The 22812-nt window shown below is 51.2% G+C and overlaps 1 protein-coding gene across 1 annotated transcript; it reads right to left on the reverse strand.

Moving 5' to 3' along the window:
- Positions 1-382: 382 nt before the first annotated feature.
- Positions 383-18181, reverse strand: LOC103168612 (angiotensin II receptor associated protein). Its single transcript, XM_029064494.1, has 5 exons — positions 18110-18181; positions 6118-6152; positions 4942-5053; positions 2763-2964; positions 383-1403 (listed from the first exon to the last, which is right to left on the reverse strand). The coding sequence occupies exons 1-5, from the start codon at positions 18134-18136 to the stop codon at positions 1279-1281; spliced, it is 501 nt and encodes a 166-aa protein (XP_028920327.1). The 5' UTR covers positions 18137-18181; the 3' UTR covers positions 383-1278.
- Between the last annotated feature and the right edge of the window lie 4631 nt (positions 18182-22812).

The raw sequence follows: 22812 nt of genomic DNA on the forward strand, positions 1-22812 counted from the left end.
GAGTACAGAATTTAGGGAGAGAAAAGTTTAGTGACTTGTCCAAGGTCACACAGCAGGCAAGTGGCAGAACCTGGATTAGTACCCAGGTCCCCTGACTTCTACGCTCTTTCCACTAAGGCATGCGGTGCGTGTCCAGCCTGTGTCGAGGGGCTTCCACCTCAGGATCGTCCTTCCACTTCCAAGCTGGGGCAGGCTCACTGGCTCATTTGTGATGATTACAGACTCTCTGGGTGGGTTAAAAGCAGCTCTAAAAACACTTTCTCTCCCTTCAGATTTACACTGGATACGTCCAATCTCCTTTAGCGTAATCATCAGAAAATAAGCCAAAGTCAATCCCACCAGCCCTGAAGCAAATACGGTTAAACCAAGAGACTGGAGCTGGTTTCAAGATAGAGAAATCACAGGAATTTTATTTCCAAAACTTTAATGCTATAATTCTCTGCCGGAAGGCAAAGGCAGTGTTTCGCAGGTACTGAATATTTACAACTGGTGGAGGGGGAGTGGTCGGGGGTGGGGTGGGGGGGGCACGGGGGAGGGAGAAGAACAGGGGTGGGGGCAGACTTTCTGCTCCCCCCTGAGGCCCGTAAACGTAAATCTGCCTAAAAAACCAGCAAAAAGCAAGCTTCTTCCATCCCCTCCCCTCTCTGGTCCTCCTTCCTGGTCAGCAGGAAAGCACCCTCCCACCTCCCACAGTGGAGGGATTAAAAAGCATCCTCTCTGGAGCAGCCATGATTGAATAATGTCCAGAGGATCACGGAGGCTCTAGAAAGCCCCTAGCTCAGCCTGGTTGGGGGAGGCTTGGTTCCCTGTGGCTAAAGTGCAGCGTGACAGTGGTTCTTGGCAAGATGGGCTGGGGAGAGGCCAGAGAAAGACCAAGGAGATGAGACAGACGGCCCTGGAAATGGGCCTAGGGTGTTGAGGAACTGATGTCGGCACAGGGAGGGACAAAGGTTTCGTCCTCCTGGGTGGCGCGTGGGCTACAAGGCATCACTGGGACCTCAAAGGTGCCTCCTCTCTCTGGCTGGTGCCTGAGACCGGGGGAGGCCGGCGGGGGAGGGGTCTGGTGCAGTGGAGAGAAAGCAGTGTACGGGGTAGGACGAGTGCAGCTCGCAGCGCTGCGGGCAGGCGGTGACGCGGGGAGGAGTTCGGTCAGGCCGCAGCGGTGGCTCGCTCTCCGCCTCCACGAAGAGGCGCGGTGGTGGGGAGAAGATGGGTGGGGTTGCAGCAGTGGCTCGCTCTCCAGGTCCGTGTAGGGTGCGATGGTGAGGAGCGGGGAGCTCAGTAAGACCGCAGGGGTGCCTTGCTCTCCAGGTCGGCGTAGGGGTGCGATGGCGGGGAGGAGGAGGAGTCCTGGGGATCGATCGGCTGGTACGCGCCGCGGTCCTGGGCAGGGCCTAAGAAACCTGCACGGAGAGGCGGGGGGTTGGGGCCTCCAGCCGGCCCTGTCCGACCTGACCCGGGAAACGGGCCCTGCCGGGGGTGGTCTCCGCAGGCGAGACTCGCTACCTCTCTCCGTCCCCGCTGGCCCCGGCTGCCTTGGGGAAAGAAAGCCGAAGAACGGAATGGCAGAGACAGCCGGAATTTAATTAGGTGGCTCCTTCTCAGGTGGACCAGCAGCAGGGAGAAGGGGAAGGGAGCGGATGAAGGAAAGCTGCACGGGGGAAAGAAAGCAAGGTGTTCGACCCACCCCCTGCTTAGGGAGGAACTTGGGGGTGCAGGGTCAGGATGGGCACTAGAGGCATCCCTAAGCCACCCTCCCCTTCCTCCCCAAATATTCAGGATTTAGCTGCAGGGGGACAGAGGCAGGTGCTGCAGCAGTGCACGCATTAGGTAAGCAGGGAGTGATCCACGGCCGCTAACAGCTCCTTCCAGCTGGGAACAAGCCCCTGGACAAGTCTGGTCCTACAGAAACCCATTCTATCCTTTGGATCTGTGCAGGTTGCAGGTTCCGACCTTCCACGCTCAGCAGAGCCCAGGGCTCAGGCGGGATCGCTGTTCCACTAAGGCTCCTTCCAATCAACATCTCCCCTCTGGGCTCAGACCTAAAGGGAGACATCCAAACACCCTGCACCAAACAGCAGAACAACTCTTTTGGAGGGACTCTAGGCTGATCTACTTGATTCTGGGAGAAGGGATGGTGGGAGGACTTGAAAGCACAGGCCCACGGAGGGAGAAGCCACGTCGCCCTTTGGGAGGCCTTTTCAGGTCTGTTGTCCTGTCAGTCCCGATAACCGGGGGCCAAGTGACCGACGGTTCAATTTGAAACTATCGTTGGCTTGGCACCTCTGGGGGAACGCCACCCAGGTGCCGGCAGTAGGCGGACGTCCCCTGGATCCCTGCTCTCTCTCGCTAGGTCCCCTCTTTCTCCACCCAGCAGGATAGCTGGGGAGGGGGAGGTTAGCAGCCGGAGGGCAGGAGGGGAGAAGACAAACAGGTTGGAGGCTGGCATTCCCACAGACCAACCTCCGGTGAGCAGAGAGGCTTTGAGGAGAAACGGAGATGACAAACGGAGAAGCAAGGGGAGCGGCAGCGGTGGACAGGCGGGAGCCGGGGGCGAGATTATAAGATCCTTGCGGGCGGGGAACGTGTCTACCGACTCTGGCTTACTGTACTCTCCCAAGCGCTCATTACAGTGCTCTGCACACCGCGAGCTCTCAATAAACAGCACTGACGGCGCCGCCGCCGATGGCAGGGCCAAGAGGAGAAGCCAAAGACTCCACCCTCACCACCCCCTCCGGACAGCAAGGGGTGCCCCTCCTCACCGATATTGAGGACCAGTTCTCCTCCACGCTCCCGGTACATGTGGTAGACGAACAAGCAGGACAAGGGCTTGAGGAGGAGGCTGAAGATGGCCATCCCTGTGCTAAAGCGCATGGTGTCAGTCAGCTGGGTAGTGTTCCGGGGGTAGAAAATGCTGATGTGAATGATGTCCAAGAAGATCGTGATCGCCAGCCCTCCGAGAAACTGAAACACAGAGCCAGACTTTCCTGGGGGCGGGCAAGGGCTGATGGTGGGGCCTGGGGGTGTCTGAAGCCAGCGCACAACTTCCTCTGGCTTGAAGGGAGAGTGCTCGGGGATAGACCGGGCTGAATCCCCGGGAGCAGGGCAGACATCCCGTCCACAAGAAGCTTCCAGTGTAGAAGAAGTACTCAATAAATACCTCTGATTTGGAGGGAGATACAGTCAGAAAGGGAGGTGCGAGTCACGATTTGGGAGAAGCAAGTAACAACAATAACGATCAGATTTGTTAAGCGCATAATTTGTGCCAAGCACTGTTCTGAGCACTGGGGTGTATACCAGTTAATTAGGTTGGGCACAGTCCCTGTCCCCCATGGGGCTCATAGTCTCAACCCCCATTTTACAGATGAGGTAAATGAAGCCCAGAGAAGTGAAGTGAGTTGCCCAAGGCCACACAGCAGACACGTGGCGCAGCTGGGATTAGAACCCAGCTCCTTCTGACTCCCAGGTAAGTGCTCTTTCCACTAAGCCACACTGGAAGGAGGCCCAGGGAAAAAGTGAGCTTCGGGTCTTCTCTTCGGGGTCTACTCCTGAACCTCTCCTCCTGATGACAGAAACCCTGAGGACCACTTATTTTTTTGCCTACTCGTTTTGTTTTGCTGTCTATCTCCCCCTTTTAGACTGTGAGCCCGTCGTTGGGCAGGGATTGTCTCTGTCTGCTGCCGAATTGTACATGCCAAGCGCTTAGTACAGTGCTCTGCACACAGAAAGCGCTCAATAAATACGACTGAATGAAAGGATCCACCCAAAGCAAATATTGCAACTTTCACCCCCAGAGACTCTCTGGAAGAGGACCTTGTTCCCCTCTCTGGGTTACCCCAGTAGAGACTTCCCAAAGGGCTTTAGCTGTCTCTCCTCCAAGCTGTAGGGCAAGGAAGCGAGGAGAGGGCAATTCTCCTAAGACAAGTCACATGTGAATAAGACGAGTAAATAAATGTTCTTGGCATCCATTTTCCGACTGAGGATAAGGTCAGGTCAATAATAATAATAATAATAATAATAATAATGTTGGTATTTGTTAAGCGCTTACTATGTGCAGAGCACTGTTCTAAGCGCTGGGGTAAACACAGGGGAATCAGGTTGTCCCATGTGGGGCTCACAGTCTTAATCCCCATTTTACAGATGAGGGAACTGAGGCCCAGAGAAGTGAAGTGACTTGCCCACAGTCACACAGCCGACAAGTGGCAGAGCTGGGATTCGAACTCATGAGCCCTGACTCCAAAGCCCATGCTCTTTCCACTGCGCCTCGCTGCTTCTCATGCTGAGAGGTAGCGTGGACTAGTGGATACAGCACGGGCCTGGGGGTCAGAAGGACCTGGGTCCTAATCCTGGCTCTGCCACTCGTCTGCTGTGTGACCTTGGGCAATCCACTTAGTTTCTCAGTGCCTCAGTTACCTCATCTGTAAAATGGGGATTAAGACTGCGAGCCCCATGTGCGACATGGACTGTGTCCAATCTGATTACGCTGTGTGTACTAAAGTGTTTAGTACAGTGCCTGGCATAAAAAACAACCGGTAAGAATGTTCCTAGGTGGAGAGCCTTTTAAAAGAAATGCCGCGTCTACATTATATTTTGTAAGAAGAGGACAGTTGATTCGTAAATAAAAATAATAAAATTTTGGTAGTTGTTAAGTGCTCTGTGGCAAGCACTGCTAAACAACTGAGGTAGATTCAAGAACATCAGATCAAAGACAGCCCCTGTCCCACATGACGGTTACAGTCAAATGGTTGCAGGGGAGAACGGGCATTTTACTGTCATTTTAAAGATGCAAAATCTGAGGCACAGAGAAGATCGCACCCGCCCAAGGTCACACAGCAGGTTTCTTCTCTGGCTCTATAAAAAGCAGTAAGGAAAGCAGCGGGGGAACCGGGGACTGTCTCAGCCTGGGCCCCCCCCCCGCCCCTGTTCCCAGTTAAGACTCACCATGATGATAGCGTCGATAGAATCTCTCTGAGCGATCGCCCACACACCCAGGGCCAAGACGGTGAAGTTGCTCCAGGCGTAGGAGCTGGGGAATGAAAAAGCCAAGCAGCCCCTGGTGGAAGGAGACACAAGTCATTCCTGAATCCATACAGACAGGTCATACAGTGTGGAGTTTTGAAAATCCCTTCCCGCCCCCGGACTCCAGACTCATCTCGGAGCACGTAAGGGTCTCCGCCGTCCCAAGAGAATGTGGAAGATGGGGACAAAGCACAGCCGTGGGTGTCGGTACGCCGGGGTCTAACCTCATCACTTTGGGTGAGCACTTAGCTCTGAGCCCACCTCCTACAAATAATCCTGGGTTAGGGCCGTTTAGGGCGCTGGGCACACCCAGATCAAATCTGACCATACACTTCTCTCCTGGATGCGTGTGCACATCTTGAACTTGGATTTGAACACTGGCGACTTCCAACTATTTATTCCAACAGAAGGGATCAGAAATGCAGAGAACCCAAAATGGTGGATAACCCGAAACCAGGGTGGGCGGGGAGCTTGGCTGCCCAAGGGACGGCAGAATGAGGTTCCCGCCTGGAGAGGCTGATTTAAACATCGATACGCCTGGAGGTGTCCTGGACTCAAAAGCAGTCTGGAAGAGCTTCTGCTGCAGACTGCTGGAGGGAGGAAAACGAAGGCAAAACAGCTTCGCCGCTAGTGACGGCTTAGAAATTCGCTGTGGATAATCCACCAAGCAGATGATCGAGAGTGACCGTACGCTGAACCGCCTTCCCTTTGTTGCTGAGCTAGAAAGTCTTGAACGCCACAAGGGCAAGAAAGCGCCAATTCCATAGGCATCTGGGAATCATTTCCAGAGTCCCAGGTTCTCAATCGCAGCTCCCGAAGGATAACAAGCCTTCTCCCAAAAGAATCCAGCCGAGTCCTGCTGAACCCCGCCAGCCCCACTTTGGGGAAGTGGCGGGGGTTGGGGGAAGGATGTTGCTGAATTGTACATTCCAAGCACTAAGTACAGTGCTCTGCACACAGGAAGCGCTCAATAAATACAACTGAATGAATGAATTCTCCCCTCCATCCAAGTCAGAAGGCCCAGCAAGGCCCCAACCCGTTCCGCCTGCTCGAGCAGCGAGCTCTCACCTGTGGCCCCACTTTCACGAGATCACTCACCATGTTGTCAGCAGCCAGTGCAAGAAAATGATCGCCTGGTGGCAGAGGAGAAGGATGAGGCGGCGGGGGAAGCGGGAAGAGAAGAGAAACAGGTCAGCGAGTTAGAAAATCAGGGCAAACGGGAGGGAAATTGGAATCACGAGCTCTCTTGGGGGTGACTGGATAATGAGCAGTCCAATCACTGCCACAGCGGGGCGCGGCGAACGAAGAAAAAGCACGCTGAGCAATGGCAGGAAGACCCCTCAGCAGGTCTGGCCAACCTCCAGTCATCCCCGGCCTCTCTCACTCGCTGCCTTCCCGGGCAGGCGGGGGGCTCTGATCTGCGACTGCTCTTACCACTTTGAACAGCTCACCTGGGGGCTGGAGGGGATTTGCAAGATGGATCATCGATTCGGGGATTAGAGGGCAGGCGGAGGAGCAATTGTTCCCAAACCAATCTGGATTTAATTGGCAATTTCTGCGCCCCTCTCCCCCACCCCGCCCCACCAAAGAAGTCCCTGTCGTGGAGGCCAGAGCCTGTAGCTGGGTCCCAGCAACCGAGTGCCCGGGGCGGGTGTCCTTGGCTAGGTCCTTCCCGAGGGCTATCAGAAAAAAGAAACGGCGCCATGGCTTCCAGCCTGCTCCATTGTCCTCCCAGCAGCCTGAAGGTGGAAGGGGAGGCAGGGCGAGGCCATGGACCCCACCCTGGCACAGCTCGGGCTCTCCCCACTCCAGATGCACCCACAGCTCTGGCTCTTAGGATTCCAGGGGCACCCGTGCTTCTCAGGTTGGCCTCGGAAACCAGAGCAGCAGATCTCTGATCAGCTGTCGGCGGTGGAAGGTCTACGAACGGTGACCTGCTCCCTCGGCCTCGTTCTCGTCTCTTGCCGTGACCTCCTGCTCAAGCCCTCCTTCCTGCCTGGCACGCCCACCCTCGTCACGTGAGAGAGACCATTGCTCTCCCCCATCCTCACGGCCCTTCTGAGGCCTTCCTCGATTAACCTCATCTCCCATCCTATTCTTTTTTTTAATGGTATTTGTTGAACGCTTACTATATGCCAGGCACTGCACTGCATAGTACTGGGGTAGATCCAAGGTAATCAGGCTGGCCCCAGTTCATGTCTCACATGGGGCTCAAGTCTTAATCCCCATTTTACAGTGGAGGTAACTGAGGCACAGAGAAGGTAAGGGACTTGTCCAAGGTCACACAGCAGACAAGTGGCAGAGCTGGGATTAGGACTCAGGTCCTTCTGACTCCCAGGCCCGTGCTCTATCCACTAGACCATGTTGCCTATTTCACCCACTGCCACTTCAGCACTCTGCATCCCCTAAGCACGTGGGTCCTCCCTCCCCTCACCCACCCGTAGCACTTACAATCACATCTTTACCTCTTTTGCATTTCTCTACTTGTAATATATTTTTGTGTCTGTCTCCCCTGCTGGACTGTAAGTTCCTTGAGGGAGTCACGTCTACCGTACTCTCCTGAGCGTTTAAATAAATGGTGGTATTTGTTAAGCGCTTACTCTGTGCAAAGCACTGTTCTAAGCGCTGGGGGATACAAGGTAATCAGGCTGTGCCACGTGGGGCTCACAGTTTTAATCCCCATTTTACAGATGAGGTAACTGAGGCACAGAGAAATTAAGTGACTTGCCCAAAGTCACACAGCTGGCAAGTGGCGGAGCCGGGATTCGAACCCATGAACTCTGACTCCCAAGCCCGCGCTCCTTCTACTGTACCATGCTGTTTAGTGGTCTACATAGACTAGGTGCTCCATAAATACTCTTCCCTGATTGAGAACCAACCGCTTTCACTTTCTGAGCCCCTGACTGAACTTCACCCAGGTTTAGCAACCTGCTGCCATCTGACTGGGATGTGAACTCCAAGTGGGAAGGCAGGGCACATATGTCCCAAATCTGTTATACTGCGAGCGCTCAGTATGATGTGCTGCACACAGTAAGCGCTCAGTAAATACCATTGATTGGTCTAAGGTCGAGAGCAACTGAGGGAGGGGGCAACAAGAGGTTGGGGAAGCATTTAGATTTTGAGAACACGAGGAGAGAGCGCTTTTACTGGACCTTTTATCCAGGGTGTCGCTCTCTTGGATACTGCAAGAAGCATAGATTTAGCATCTGGATGGGGTCCCTTTGGATCCCTCCAAAACAGGCCATGTGGATTTCAGAAAAAGAGTTTTATATAGATCCAAGGAGCTCTTCACTGTCCTTATTTTGATCAGTTTATTTCTAATAATGAAGATAATGGTACTTGTTAAGTGCTTTTTATGCGCCCAGCGTTGTTCTAAGTGCTGGGGCAGATACAAGTTAATCAGGATGGACACAGTCCCTCTCCCACCTGGGGCTCACACTCTTAACTTCCATTTTATAGATTAGGTAACTGAGGTCCAGAGAAGTGAAGTGACTTGCCCAGGGTCACACAGCAGGCAAATGGCAGAGCTGGGATGAGAACCCAGGTCCTTCTGACTCCCAAGTCCGTGCTCTATCCACTAAGCCATGCTGTTGCCCACAGTTCTAATGGTATTTGTTTTATGATATTTGTTAAGCGCTTACTCTGTGCTAGGCACTCTACTAAGTTCTGGGCTAAATACAAGTTAATCAGGTTGAACACAGTCCCTGTTCCACAAAAAGCTCACAGGCTTAATCCCCATTTTACAGAGAAAGTAACTGAGGCACAAAGTAATTAAGTGACTTGCCTGAGGTCACACAGCAGAGAAGGGGCGGAGCCAGCATTAGAACCCAGGGCCTTCTGACTTCCAGGCCTATGCTCTATCCACTAGACAACACTGCTTCTCTAATGCTCGGATTAATCTGGTTTAATAATAATAATAATGTTGGTATTTGTTAAGCGCTTACTATGTGCAGAGCACTGTTCTAAGCGCTGGGGTAGACACAGGGGAATCAGGTTGTCCCACGTGGGGCTCACAGTCTTAATCCCCATTTTACAGATGAGGGAACTGAGGCCCAGAGAAGTGAAGTGACTCGCCCACAGTCACAGAGCCGACAAGTGGCAGAGACGGCATTCGAACCCATGACCTCTGACTCCAAAGCCCGTGCTCTCTCCACTGAGCCACGTTAATCTGGTGTTCGGCCATAACAACATTGTAGGCATTAGTCCAGTACATTAAAGTTACTGGGATTTTAAAATACTACTACTACAAATAATTAATAATCAATGGTGGTATTTGTTAAGTGCTTACTAGGTGCCGGGCCCAGTTTTAAGTCCCGGGGAAGATACAAGACAATCAGGTCAGATACAGTCCCTATCCTAAATAGGGTTCACAATCTAAGTGGGAAGGCGAACAGGTAGTGAATCCCCACCGTACAGATGAGGTAACTGAGGCACAGAGAGGTTGTGACTTGTCCAAGGTCACCCAGCAGGCCCATGGTGGAGGCGGAATTAGAACCCAGGTGCTCTAACTCCCAGAGACTCTTTCCACTAGGCATGCGGCTCCTCTATACTTATTGCATTATTAATTATTATTATTATGATCCTGGTTCCGTGATGAGTATACAGGAATACCAGCCTCTGAACTCTTGCTGGGGTAGAATGAATCCCCATTACCTTGATGTTTCAAGTAGTGTATATGGAACTTCCCCAGGGCCCTATTATCAGAGGGGATCCTGGATTTTAATTGGGCTGAGTTCACTTAAACGTCGGGGAAAAGAGAGAGCAGGTTCTGATTTGTGCTTCTGAAACATTTCTTAGTTCTGCCAACCCAGGCCTTGGTCTCCTCATCTCTCAAATGGGACCAGTGACACCTCCCGGGAAGAGAGAGAGGACGAAAGAGCGACAGCTCCCTCAGCAGCATCTGGAGAGATAACCAGGAGGATGGAGACAGCGTCTCATTGTTCCAGAAAAGAGGCATAATAATAATTATTATTATAATTATATATATTATATATATTGATTTTAAAGTTAGTGGCTACTGCGGCACCACTCAGATTATTTTGTCCTTTCCAGTCGTGTTCCGAATATACATATATATGTATTATATTTATAATTATTATAATAATCGGAGGGTCTAGTGGTTCAATATCAGTAGCACGCAGGCAGTTCAACCAGCATCTTCCCCGGACCGTAACCAAGGAGATCTTCATTTGCCATATATTCCCCTTTTTCTTTATTTCTTTTCGATTTGCGGTTGATGGGGAAGGACATGGATAGAATCCAGCCTGATTCCTCTGAGGGAAGACACGGCCTGCTCAGAACCAAAAGCCTCGAGTGAGAAGCAGGGTGGCCTAATGGAGAGAGCACGGGCCTGGGGGTCAGCAGGACCTGGGTTCTAATTCTGACTCTGCCACTTGCCTGCTGCGTGACCCCAGGCAAGTCACTTAATTTCTCTATCCTAGAATGCACCATTTAGTACTGCCCTGGGAATTAAGAGACCTGGGTTCTAGTCTCAGTTCTACCTATAGCTGGCTAATGTGGGAAAGACCACAGATGCATTTGGCAGTATCGCAGCATCGCATCCTTCCCCGCCTGCTCCCTCATTTCGCTACGTGCCTAGCGGAACACGACTGGAAGGGACAAAATAATCTGAGTGGTGCCGCGGTAGCCGCTAACTTTAAAATCAACCATTGTTCTCTACGCCTCGATCACGTCCAACTCACCACTGTTCTCTGCCCACGTCATGGCTCTGGCCTGGAACGTTCTCCCTTTTCATATCTGACAAACGATTACCCTTCCCACCTTCAAATCCTTATTCATTCATTCATTCATTCTTTCAATCGTATTTATTGAGCACAGTGTGCAGAGGACTGTGCTAAGCGCTTGGGAGAATACAACAATAAACATACACATTTCCTTCACGCAATGAGCTTACAGACTGGGCGGGAGGCAATGGGAAACAGACATCAATATAAATAAATTACAGATTGTACATAAGTGCTGTGGGGATGGGAGTGGGGGAAGAACAAAGGGAGGCAGGTCAGGGTGATGCAAAGGGAACAGAAAAGGAAAGGTGGAGCTCAGTCTGGGAAGGCCTCTTGGAGGAGATGTGCCTTTAATAAGGCTTTAAAGGGGGAAGAGTAATTGTCAGATTTGAGGAGGGCGGGCAATCCAGGCCAGAGGCAAAATGTGGGCTAGGGCTCGGCGGCGAGACGGGCAAGATCGAGGCAGAGTGAGAAGGTTAGCATTAGAGGAGCGAAGTGAGCAGGCTGGATTGCTGTCTACCTGTTCTGTTTTGCTGTCTGTCTCCCCCTTTTAGACTGTACGCCCGTTGTTGGGCGGGGACTGTATCTGTGGCCAAATTATACATTCCAAGCGCTTAGTACAGAGCTCTGCACACAGTAAGCGCTCAATAAATACAATCAAATAAATGGATGAAAGGAGAGTAGAGAGGTGAGGTGGGAGAAGGCAAGGTGGTGGAGTGCTTTAAAGCCAATGGTGATGAGTTTTTGTTTGATGCGGAGGTGGATGGGCAACCACTGGAGTTTTTTGAGGAGTGGGGTGACGTGTCCTAAATGGTTTTGTAGAAAAATGGTCCTAGCAGCAGAGTGAAGTATGGACTGGAGTGGGGACAGGCAGGAGGCTGATGTAGTTATCCAGGCAGGATGGGATTAGTGATTGTATTAACGAGGCAGCAGTTTGGATGGAGAGGAAAGGGCGGATTTTGGCAATGTGGTGAAGGTGGGACAGACAGGATTTAGTGATGGATTGAATCTTGTTGAAGACACATCTCCGAAAGACCCTAACAAAGCCCTCCTTTCCTCTTCTCCTACCACCTTCTGTGTCGCCCTGATTTGCTCCCTTTAGTCACCTCTGCCCCACCCAGACGCTCAGCACTTATGTATATAGCTGTAATTTATTTATATTAATGTCTGTCTCCCCTTTGAGACTGTCAGCTCATTGTTGGCAGGGAATGTGTCTGTTACAAGTGTTGCGTTGTACTCTCCCAAGTGCTTAGTACAGTGCTCTGCACACAGTAAGTGTTCAATAAATATGACCGAACTCCTCTGGGCAGACTTCAGGACGGAGGCTCTTCCTCTGTTCCTGATTGGAGACGCCATCATCGCTGTCATAAATGATTACTCTTAACAACGATCTGCACAGCATCAGCTTCTTGCCCTTCTGATCAAACTTTTCCTAATTCCCCCCCATATTATCCTCCTCCTTAGACCAAAACTCATAATTTGATTCCAAAGTGATGAAACTTCTGACACTCCGCTGACTACTTGTTTTGTTCTGTTGTCTGTCTCCCCCTTTTAGACTGTGAGCCTGTTGTTGGGGGGGGGGCGGTCTCTATCTGTTGCCAAATTGTACATTCCAAGCGCTCAGTAAAATGCTCTGCACGTAGTAAGCGCTCTAATAAATACGACTGAATGAACGAATGAAAATAAAACTGGGGTGAGCCTCCCATTTGGTTTACAAAGACATTCCGGTCCTTTCCTTATTTAAACTGAAGAACTTTTTCCTCATTCAAACGTCACTCCCCCTTTCTTCTGCCCGAGAAACCGGAGGTGCTGGTGGAACTGAAATCGGATCCCCTTTCTCCTTGAAGCTGAAAAGGAACCTAGATCCGGGAGCACGTAGTGTCGTCATCGTTCCCATCAGGGGTTACCCAGCGTAAAAGGGTAGGGTGTGTGGCTGTGGGCGGAACAGGAGGGCGAGTGCCCTCCCCAGAGACTCCCGCAAACCCCAAACCTCGACTCCTCGGTACACTGGGCTTTTGGAGACGGGTCTCGGCCAGTCGGCCTGGTCATCTCCTGCCTCCACTGCCGATATCTAAATCCTCGCCGCAGCTCTGAAATTCCAGTCACGAATGTGGCTGCCACTTTCTGGATGCTCCCCGGGAGCTCTCGCTGGGCCCCGGGCAGGTACTTCAGGCCACAGACTGGGCTTCTCTTTCCCTCACCACATGGCACATCTGATGGGTGAGATATGGTATCACAGCGAGCGCTCAGTCTCTGAAATACATTCCCTAGTGCAAGGACCCGTTAGGAGGTACTGGGTGTGGTGTATATCGCAAGAAACTATATTGGGCAGGATCGCTACGGGATAAGAGACTGATGGAAAGATGGATTTGTTGTGGGTTCAAAAATTTCAACCCACAACGAGAGCTCTGCTAGGAATATTACCAGAAAAGCAGCATGGCCCAGCGGAAAGAGCACGGGACTGGGAGTCAGAAGACCTCAGTTCTAACGCTCGTTCTGCCACTTTTCTGCTACGTGGCCTTGGGAGTGTCACAACTCCACGTCTCGGTGACTCATCTGTAAAATGGGCGTCCTCTGTAGAAGGGGGACTATGACAAACCTGATTTTCCTCTATCTACCCCAGCGCTCAGTACAGTGCCTGGCATAGGAAGTGCTTAATAGATACCACACAAAGAAAAAGCAGTGCTTCCTTCCCTGACCCCCGTGGCAGAAATCTGGAAACAGGGACGGGAGACCTGCGGGGCCCCAGATGAAGCGGAGGTGGGGCTGTTGCTGCCCTACTTTCTAAGCCAAGTCAATCGCCAATCCCACCGCCCACCCTCGGAGACAGATACTCTAGAAAAAGACTGTAGATATCACCCCCAGTTCGGCCGCCCCTCTACCGCTAACCTCCTCACGGTCCCTCGTTCTCGCCTGTCCCGCCGTCGACCCCTGGCCCACGTCCTCCCGCTGTCCCGGAATGCCCTCCCTCCTCACCTCCACCAAACTCTCTTCCCCTCTTCAAAGCCCTACTGAGAGCTCACCTCCTCCAGGAGGCCTTCCCACACTGAGCCCTCCCTTTCCCTCTGCTCCTCCTCCCCTCCCTATTCCCCCTACTCCCTCCCACTGCTCTTTCCCCTTCCCCTCCCCACAGCGCTTGCGCATATTTGTATACATTTATTTATTTTGTTTATGATGTGCATATATCTATGATTCTATTTATCTTGATGGTATTTGCCACCTATTTGTTTTGTTATCTGTCTCCCCCGTGTAGACCGCGAGCCCGTTTTTGGGCAGGGATGGTCTCTGTTGTCGAACTGTCCATTCCAAGCACTTAGTACAGTGCTCTGCACATAGTAAGCGCTCAATAAATACGATTGAATGAATCAGGTCTAAGCACTTTTGAAAGCAGCGGCAGGACTGTGGCGCTTAGCCAACCCCACCCCCATCATCAAACTCCTCCCTGGCCCAATTCAGCCCCATCGGGACCTAAACACTTTCATTCGTTCAATAGCATTTATTGAGTGCTTACTATGTGCACAGCACTGTACTAAGCGCTTGGAATGTACAATTCGGCAACAGAGAGAGACAATCCCTGCCCGATGACGGGCTCACAGTCTAATCGGGGGAGACAGACGGACAAAAACAAGGCAATGTAATCACGATAAATAGAATCAAGGGGACGGACACCTCATTAGCCAAATGAATGGGCAATAAAAATATATACAGATATATACACTTGGGAAGGGGATGTGGTTTGAAAATGACTTTCATGTGACTGGCTCAGATTCCTTATCCATTTTAAGGGTTCCCACGTGAGTGGCCAACAAAACCCCAGCTGTATCAATAGGCGCTGTCACCCCTTGGTGAAATGATTTTACCTGTTCATAATGCCAGGTATGGTATCTTTCACCCCAATTTCAAACAGGGAGGTTAATCCCTAGGAAAGACGGCCTGCGCTGCCCTTTCCTTCCTCCCAGTGAAGAAAGGGAGAAGACGGCCAGAGGAGGAAGTTTAAGGAAGGAAACCGGCAGTCAGTTAGACAGGAAATGAAGACACCCCTCTTGCTGGCCCTCGGACCGAATTTCTCTAGACACTTTCTGCACTAACTCGGAAAAGGCATTTTCTTTCTTTCATCGGCTTTTCCTCACCTCGTCGAAGGACACGGTCGTCTCAATCGCTAAGGAGGTCAGGAATTCAACCCTAACTGAAAGGACGACGGGAAGGGGAGGGGGGAATGAAAGGGGTGGGGGAAGGATGGAACTGAATTGGGTAATTATTCTCCGGTTGCGACAAGCGGTACTGAAAGTTGCAAAATGGGGCCCTGTTGAGAGGCAGAGCCATTCATTCAATCATATTTATTGAGCGTTTACTGTGTTCAGGGCACTGTACTAGGCACTTGGGAAGTACAATTATGCAACAAAAAGAGATAATCCCTGCCCACAGCGGACTCACAGTCTTGGGGGGGGGGGGACGCGGAGGAGGTGCTCAAGGAGCTCCCTCCCCCCCTGCTTGTACCACCATTTCAATCGTATTTATTGAACGCTTACTATGTGCACAGCACCGTACTAAGCACTTGGAAGGTACAATTCGGCAACAGAAAGAAACAATCCAGGCTCTTTCCTCCCTCTGGAAGGTGGACCCGCGGCAAGTCCGGCCGGAGGGACCCTTTGGGGGAAGCTGAGCGAGGAAACCATTCGTTCATTCATTCTGTCGTATTTATTGAGCGCTTACTGCGGGCAGAGCACTGTACTATGCGCTTGGAATGGACAATTCGGCAACAGGTAGAGACCATCCCTGCCCAATAAGGGGCTCGCGGTCTAAACAGGGGAGACAGACAACAAAACAGGTAGTCGGGCGTCAATACCATCAAGATCAATAGAATCACAGCTATCTAGAAGGATCGTGGCTCGGTGGAAAGAGCCCGGGCTTGGGAATCACAGAGGTCACGGGTTCTCCTCCCGGCTCCGCCACTTATCGGCTGTGTGACTTTGGGCACGTCACTTCACTGTGCCTCAGTTCCCTCATCTGTAAAATGGGGATTAAAACTGTGAGCCCCATGTGGGACGGCCTGATTACCTTATATTTACCCCAGTGCTTAGAAGAGTGCTTGGCACATAGCAAGCGCTTAATAATAGGAGTAATAAATAATATATGGAAATCTGCACAAGTGATGTGAGGAGGGGGAACCCTATATCTACTCCAGTGCTTAGAATGGTGCTTGGCACACAGGAAGCGCTTAACAAATATTAATAGAGTAATAAATAATATTTAGGAAATCTGCACAAGTGATGTGAGGAGGGGGAACCCTATATCTACCCCAGGGCTTAGAAGAGTGCTTGGCACAGAGCAAGCACTTAACAAATATTAATAGGGTAAGGAATAATATATAGAAATATGCACAAGTGATGTGAGAAGGGGGAACCCTATATCTACCCCAATGCTTAGAACGGTGCTTGGCACAGAGCAAGCGCTTAACAAACATGAATAAAATAGAGTCATGAATAATATATAGAAATGTGTACAAGTGATGTGAGGAGGCGGGAACCCTCTATCTACCCCAGTGCTTAGAGGTGTGCTTGGCACATAGCAAGAGTTTAACAAATATTAATAGGGTAATGAATAATATATAGAAATATGCACAAATGATGTGAGGAGGGGGAACCCTATATCTACCCCAGTGCTTAGAAGTGTGCTTGGCACATAGCAAGCGCTTAACAACATTAATAGAGTGCGCTTAGTACAGTGCTCTGCACATAGTAAGCGCTCAACAAATACTCTTGAAATATGCACAGGTGATGTGAGGAGGGGGAACCCTATATCTACCCCAGTGCTTAGAAGTGTGCTTGGCACAGAGCAAGCGCTTAACAAACCTTAACAGAGTGCGCTTAGTACAGTGCTCTGCACATAGTAAGCGCTCAATAAATACTCTTGAAATATGCACAAGTGCTGTGAGGAGGGGGAACCCTATATCTACCCCAGTGCTTAGAACGGCCCTTGGCACACAGCAAGAGCTTAGGAAATCCCACCCCATTTCCTAAGGCTCTTTGGGGAAGCAGCGTCAAGAGCCGGGGCTGGGGACTCACAGGTCAGGGGTTCGAATCCCGTCTCCAGCCTCGGTAGCTGTGGGACGGTGGGCAAGTCACTTCCCTTCTCGGGGCCTCAGGGCCCTCATCTGTCAAATGGGGATAATAATGTTGGTATTTGTTAAGCGCTTATTGTGTGCCGAGCACTGTTCTAAGCGCTGGGGTAGACACAGGGGAATCAGGTTGTCCCACACGGGGCTCAGAGTCTTAATCCCCATTTTACAGATGAGGTAACTGAGGCACCGAGAAGTTAAGTGACTTGCCCAAAGTCACACAGCTGACAAGTGGCCGGGCTGGGATTTGACCCCATGACCTCTGACTCCAAAGCCCGTGCTCTTTCCACTGAGCCACGCTGCTTCTCTAATAATAATGTTGATATTTGTTAAGTGCTTACTGTGTGCCGAGCACTGTTCTAAACGCTGGGGTAGACACAGGGGAATCAAGTTGTCCCACGTGGGGCTCCCAGTCTTAATCCCCATTTTACAGATGAGGGAACTGAGGCCCAGAGAAGTGACTTGCCCACAGTCCCCCAGCTGACAAGTGGCCGAGCCGGGATTCGAACCCATGACCTCTGACTCCAAAGCCCATGCTCTTTCCACTGAGCCACGCTGTTGAAGGCTGGGACCCCTCCCTGAGGTCCCTGTAGCTCGCCCCAGCGCTTAGAGCAGTGCTGGGCACATCGGAAGCGCTTAAGAGAAGCAGCGTGGTTCAGTGGAAAGAGCCCGGGCTTTGGAGTCAGAGGTCATGAGTTCGAATCCCGGCTCGGCCACTTGTCGGCTGGGGGACTGTGGGCAAGTCACTTCACTTCTCTGGGCCTCAGTTGTCTCATCTGTAAAATGGGGATGAAGACTGTGAGCCCCATGGGGAAGCGGCGTGGCGCAGTGGAAAGAGCACGGGCTTTGGAGTCAGGGCTCATGAGTTCGAATCCCAGCTCTTCCACTTGTCGGCCGTGTGACTGTGGGCCAGTCACTTCACTTCTCTGGGCCTCAGTTCCCTCCTCTGTAAAATGGGGATGAAGACGGTGAGCCCCACGGGGGACCACCCGATTCCCCCGTGTCTACCCCAGCGCTTAGAACAGTGCTCGGCACATAGTAAGCGCTTAACAAATACCAACATTATGAGGTGGGACAACCTGATTCCCCCGTGTCTACCCCAGCGCTTAGAACAGTGCTCTGCACATAGTAAGCGCTTAACAAATACCAACATTATTATTATTATTAAGAAAGAGCAACCTGATGCGGAGGAGTCTTAGGAGTGTCCGGCTGCCTGCCAGGGCCTTACCTTCAGGTTGACGGCCGGCAGGTCCATGGTCCGCTCGCCACCTCGGTCGGACAACTCCGACAACTCCGCCCCCCCCCCCGCCGATCACGTGACTCCGGGGAGGGGGGGGGCCCTGTTCACGTGACCCGGTTGCTAGGCGACGGCGTGGCCTGCGGCCTAACTTTTACCTCCAGCCCCGACTCATTCATTCATTCATTCCATAGTATTTATTGAGCGCTTACTAGGTGCACAGCACTGGACTAAGCGCTTGGAATGAACAAGTCGGCAACAGATAGAGACGGTCCCTGCCCTTTGACGGGCTTACGGTCTAATCGGGGGAGACGGACAGACGAGAACGATGGCGATAAATAGAGTCGAGGGGAAGAACATCTTGTAGAAACAATGGCAACTAAATAGAATCAAGGCAATGTACAATTCATTAACAAAATAAATAGGGTACCCTACATTCAATCCTAGGGACTGAGTCACCCCGACTGTGCAAAGCACGGGGCTGAGCGCTTCGAAGGGCCTCAGATACGGTCCCTAAAACGTGGATCGTTGGTTCATTCATTCAGTCGTGTTTAATAATAATAATGTTGGTATTTGTTAAGCGCTGACTCTGGGCAGAGCGCTGCGCTAAGCGCCGGGGCAGATACAGGGTCATCAGTTTGTCCCACGTGAGGATCACAGATAATCCCCGTTTTACAGATGAGGGAACTGAGGCGCAGAGAAGTGAAGTGACTTGCCCACAGTCACACAGCTAAGTGGCAGAGCCGGGAGTCGAACCCATGACCTCTGATTCCGAGGCCCACGCTCTTTTCACTGAGCCACACTGAGCCCTGACTCTGGGCAGGGCACTGGGCTAAGCGCTGGGAATGGACAATTGGGCCACAGATACAGTTCCTGCCCAACAAGGGGCTCACGGCCTGTGTGGATTGTTCGTTCACTCATTCAGTCGTATTTATTGAGGGCTGACTCTGGGCAGAGCACTGGGCTAAGCGCCTGGAAGGGACAACTGGGCCACAGATACTGTCCCTGCCCAACGACGGGCGCACGGCCTACGAGGATTCTTTGTTTATTCATTCAGTCGTATTTATTGAGCACTTCCTCTGTGCAGAGCACTGGACTAAGCGATTGGAATGGACAGTTGGGCCATAGATACAGTCCCTGCTCCACAACAGGCTCACGGCCTACGAGGATTGTTTGTTCATTCCTTCGATCGTATTTAGTGAGCGCTGACTCTGGGCAGAGCACTGGGCCAAGCGCTTGCAAGGGACAATTCGGCCACAGATACAGTCCCTGCTCCACAACAGGCTCACGGCCTACGAGGATTATTTGTTCATTCCTTCGATCGTATTTATTGAGCGCTGACTCTGGGCAGAGCACTGGGCTAAGCGCTTGGAAGGGACAACTGGGCCACAGATATTGTGTTTCTCTTTCGCACCAATTTCACACAAATTGCCCAACAAGGGGCTCACAGCCTATGAGGATCGTTTGTTCGTTCATTCAGTAGTATTTATTGATCGCTTGCTCTGGGCAGAGCACTGGGCTAAGCACTTGGAAAGGACAACTGGGCAACAGAGAGAGACTGTCGCTGCCCCACGACGGGCTCACTCGTTCAGCTTCTCATTCATCCATTCAGTTGTATTTATTGAGCACTGACTCTGGGCAGAGCACTGGGCTAAGCACTTGGAAGGGACAATTGGGCCACAGATATTGTGTTTCTCTTTCACATAAATGTCACACGAATTGCCCAACAAGGGGTTCACGACCTACGAGGATCGTTTGTTCGTTCCTTCAGTCGTATTTATTGAGCGCTGACTCTGGGCAGAGCACTGGGCTAAGCACTTGGAATGGACAACTGGGCCACAGATATTGTGTTTCTCTTTCACACAGTGGCACACAATTTCACACAAATTGCCCAACAAGGGGTTCACAGCCTACGAGGATTGTTTGTTCGTTCCTTCAGTCGTATTTATTGAGCGCTTGCTCTGGGCAGAGCACTGGGCTAAGCGCTTGGAAGGGACAATTGGGCAACAGAGAGGGACCGTCCCTGCCCCACGACGGGCTCACTCACCCAGCTTCTCATTCATTCATTCAGTTGTATTTATTGAGCGCTTACTCTGTGCAGAGCACTGGGCTAAGCGCTTGGAAGGGACAACCGGTCCACGGATACTGTGTTTCTCTTTCACACAAATTTCACACAATTTCACACAAATTGTCCAACAAGGGGTTCACAGCCTACGAGGATTGTTCACTCATTCAGTCATATTTATTGAGCGCTTACTCTGTGCAGAGCACTGGGCTAAGCGCTTGGAAGGGACAATTGGGCAACAGAGAGAGACCATCCCTGCCCCACGACGGGCTCACTCGTCCAGCTTCTCATTCATTCATTCAGTTGTATTGACTGAGCACTTACTCTGTGCAGAGCACTGGACTAAGCACTTGGAATGGACAATTGGGTCACAGATATAGTCCCTGCCCAACAAGGGGCTCAAGGCCTATGAGGATTCTTTGTTCATTCCTTCAATCGTATTTATTGAGTGCTTACTCTGGGCAGAGCACTGGGCTAAGTGCTTGGAATGGACAACTGGGCAAGAGGGAGAGACCATCCCTGCCCCACAACGGGCTCACGGCCTACGAGGATTGTTCATTCCTTCAATCATATTTATTGAGTGCTTACTATGTACAGAGCACTGGACTAAACGCTTGGAATGGACAATTGGAGAACAGATATAGTCCCTGCCCAACAACAGGCTCACAGCCTACGTGAGTTGTTTGTTCATTCATTCAGTCATATTTATTGAGCGCTTACTATGTGCAGAGCACTGGGCTAAGCGCTTGGAATGGACAATGTGGCAACAGAGAGAGACCATCCCTGCCCCACGACGGGCTCACGGCCTATGAGGATTGTTTGTTCATTCATTCAGTCATATTTATTGAGTGCTTACTCTGTGCAGAGCACTGTACTAAGCGCTTGGAATGGACAATTGGGCAACAGATAGAGACCATCCCTGCCCATTGACGGGCTCACTCCCCCCCTCAGAATGAGGCGACGTGTTCATTCTTTCAGTCGTCTTTATTGAGCGCTTACTACTACTAGTGATAATTTTGGTATTGCTGAAGCACTTACTGTGTGCTGAGCACTATTCTGAGCACTGGGGTAATAATAATGATGATGGCATTTGTTAAGCCCTTACTATGTGCAAAGCACTGTTCTAAGCCCTGGGATAGATAGAGGGTAATCGGGTTGTCCCACGTGGGGCTCACAGTCTTCATCCCCATTTTGCAGATGAGGGAACTGAGGCACAGAGAAGTGAAGTGACTTGCCCAAGGTCACACCAGCTGACAAGTGGCAGAGGAGGAATTAGAACCCACGACCTCTGACATTAATTCATGCGATAGTATTTATTGAGCGCTTACTATGTGCAGAGCACTGTACGAAGCGCTTGGAATGGACAATTTGGCAACAGAGAGAGACAATCCCTGCCCCAACAGCAGGTTCACAGTCTAAACAGGGGAGATGGACAGCAAAGCAAAACAGAACAAAACAAAACAACATCATCAAGATAAGTAGAATCAAGGAGATATACACCTCAGTAACAAAATAAATAGGGTAATAAATAATATATACAAATGAGCACAGTGCTGAGGGGAGGAGAAGGGGGAAGAGCAGAAGGTGGGGCGAGGGGAGGGGAGCAGAGGGAAAGGGGTGGGGCTCAGTCTGGGAAGGCCTCCTGGAGGAGGTGAGCTCTCAGTAGGGCTTTGAAGAGGGGAAGAGAATCAGTTTGGTGGAGGTGAGGAGGGAGGGCATTCCAGGACAGTAGCAGGACGTGGGCCAGGAGTCGACGGCGGGATAGGCGCAAACGGGAGACAGTGGGGAGGTGAGCAGCAGAGGAGCGGAGTGTACGGGGTGGGCAGTAGAAAGAGAGAAGGGAGGAGAGGTAGGAGGGGGCAAGGTGATGCTTACTGTGTGCAAAGCACTGTACTAAGCGCTTGGAGCGTACAATTCAGCAACAGATAGAAACAATCCCTGTCCAACAACGGGCTCACAGTCTACACGGGAGAGAAGGACAACAAAGCAAAACAAGTAGTCTGGAGACAAAACAAGTAGTCGACAGGCATCACTACCCTCAAAATAGATGAATAGAACCATAGATAAATGCACATCATCAGTAAAATAAATAGAGCAATAAATATGTACGAATTTATACAAGTGCCATGGGCCCTTGTCTTCCCCATTTTTTCCGGAATTGCTTGACACAGGCTGGAGGAAGGGTCATGGTGGGGTCATGATAGAATGTCCCAGCTGTGCACTGAGCAAAGGTTGACCGTGATATGAGGCAGGATATGAGAAGCAACTTGGCCTAGAGGATAGAGCACTGGCCTGGGAGTCAGACGACCTGGGCTCTAATGCTGGTTCCAACACGTCTGCTGTGAGACCGTGAGAGAATAGGTATTAAATCCCCACTTTGTGGATAAGGAAATGAGCACAGAGAAGGAGCGTGGCTCAGTGGAAAGAGCAGGGCCTGGAGAGTTGGAGGTCATGGGTTCAACTCCCAGCTCTGCCACTTGTCAGCTGTGTGACTGTGGGCAAGTCACTTAACTTGTCTGTGCCTCAGTTGCCTCATCTATAAAATGGGGATGAAGACCGTGAGCCTCGCGTGGGACAATCTGATTACCTTGTATCTACCCCAGCGCTTAGAACAGTGCTCTGCACGTAG

The sequence above is a fragment of the Ornithorhynchus anatinus genome, chromosome 5 (genome assembly GCF_004115215.2).
Source record: "Ornithorhynchus anatinus isolate Pmale09 chromosome 5, mOrnAna1.pri.v4, whole genome shotgun sequence".
Lineage (NCBI taxonomy): Eukaryota > Metazoa > Chordata > Mammalia > Monotremata > Ornithorhynchidae > Ornithorhynchus > Ornithorhynchus anatinus.

Bases quoted from the DNA above. Each gene is read 5' to 3' on its own strand.
- LOC103168612 (XM_029064494.1), bottom strand. From the start codon at position 18,136: ATGGACCTGCCGGCCGTCAACCTGAAG. The intron at 5,054-6,117 runs GTGAGTGATCTC...TCCTTCCACCAG, and splicing joins CACTGGCTGCTGACAACATG to GGGCTGCTTGGCTTTTTCAT. The intron at 1,404-2,762 runs GTGAGGAGGGGC...CTCTCCGTGCAG, and splicing joins AGAACTGGTCCTCAATATCG to GTTTCTTAGGCCCTGCCCAG.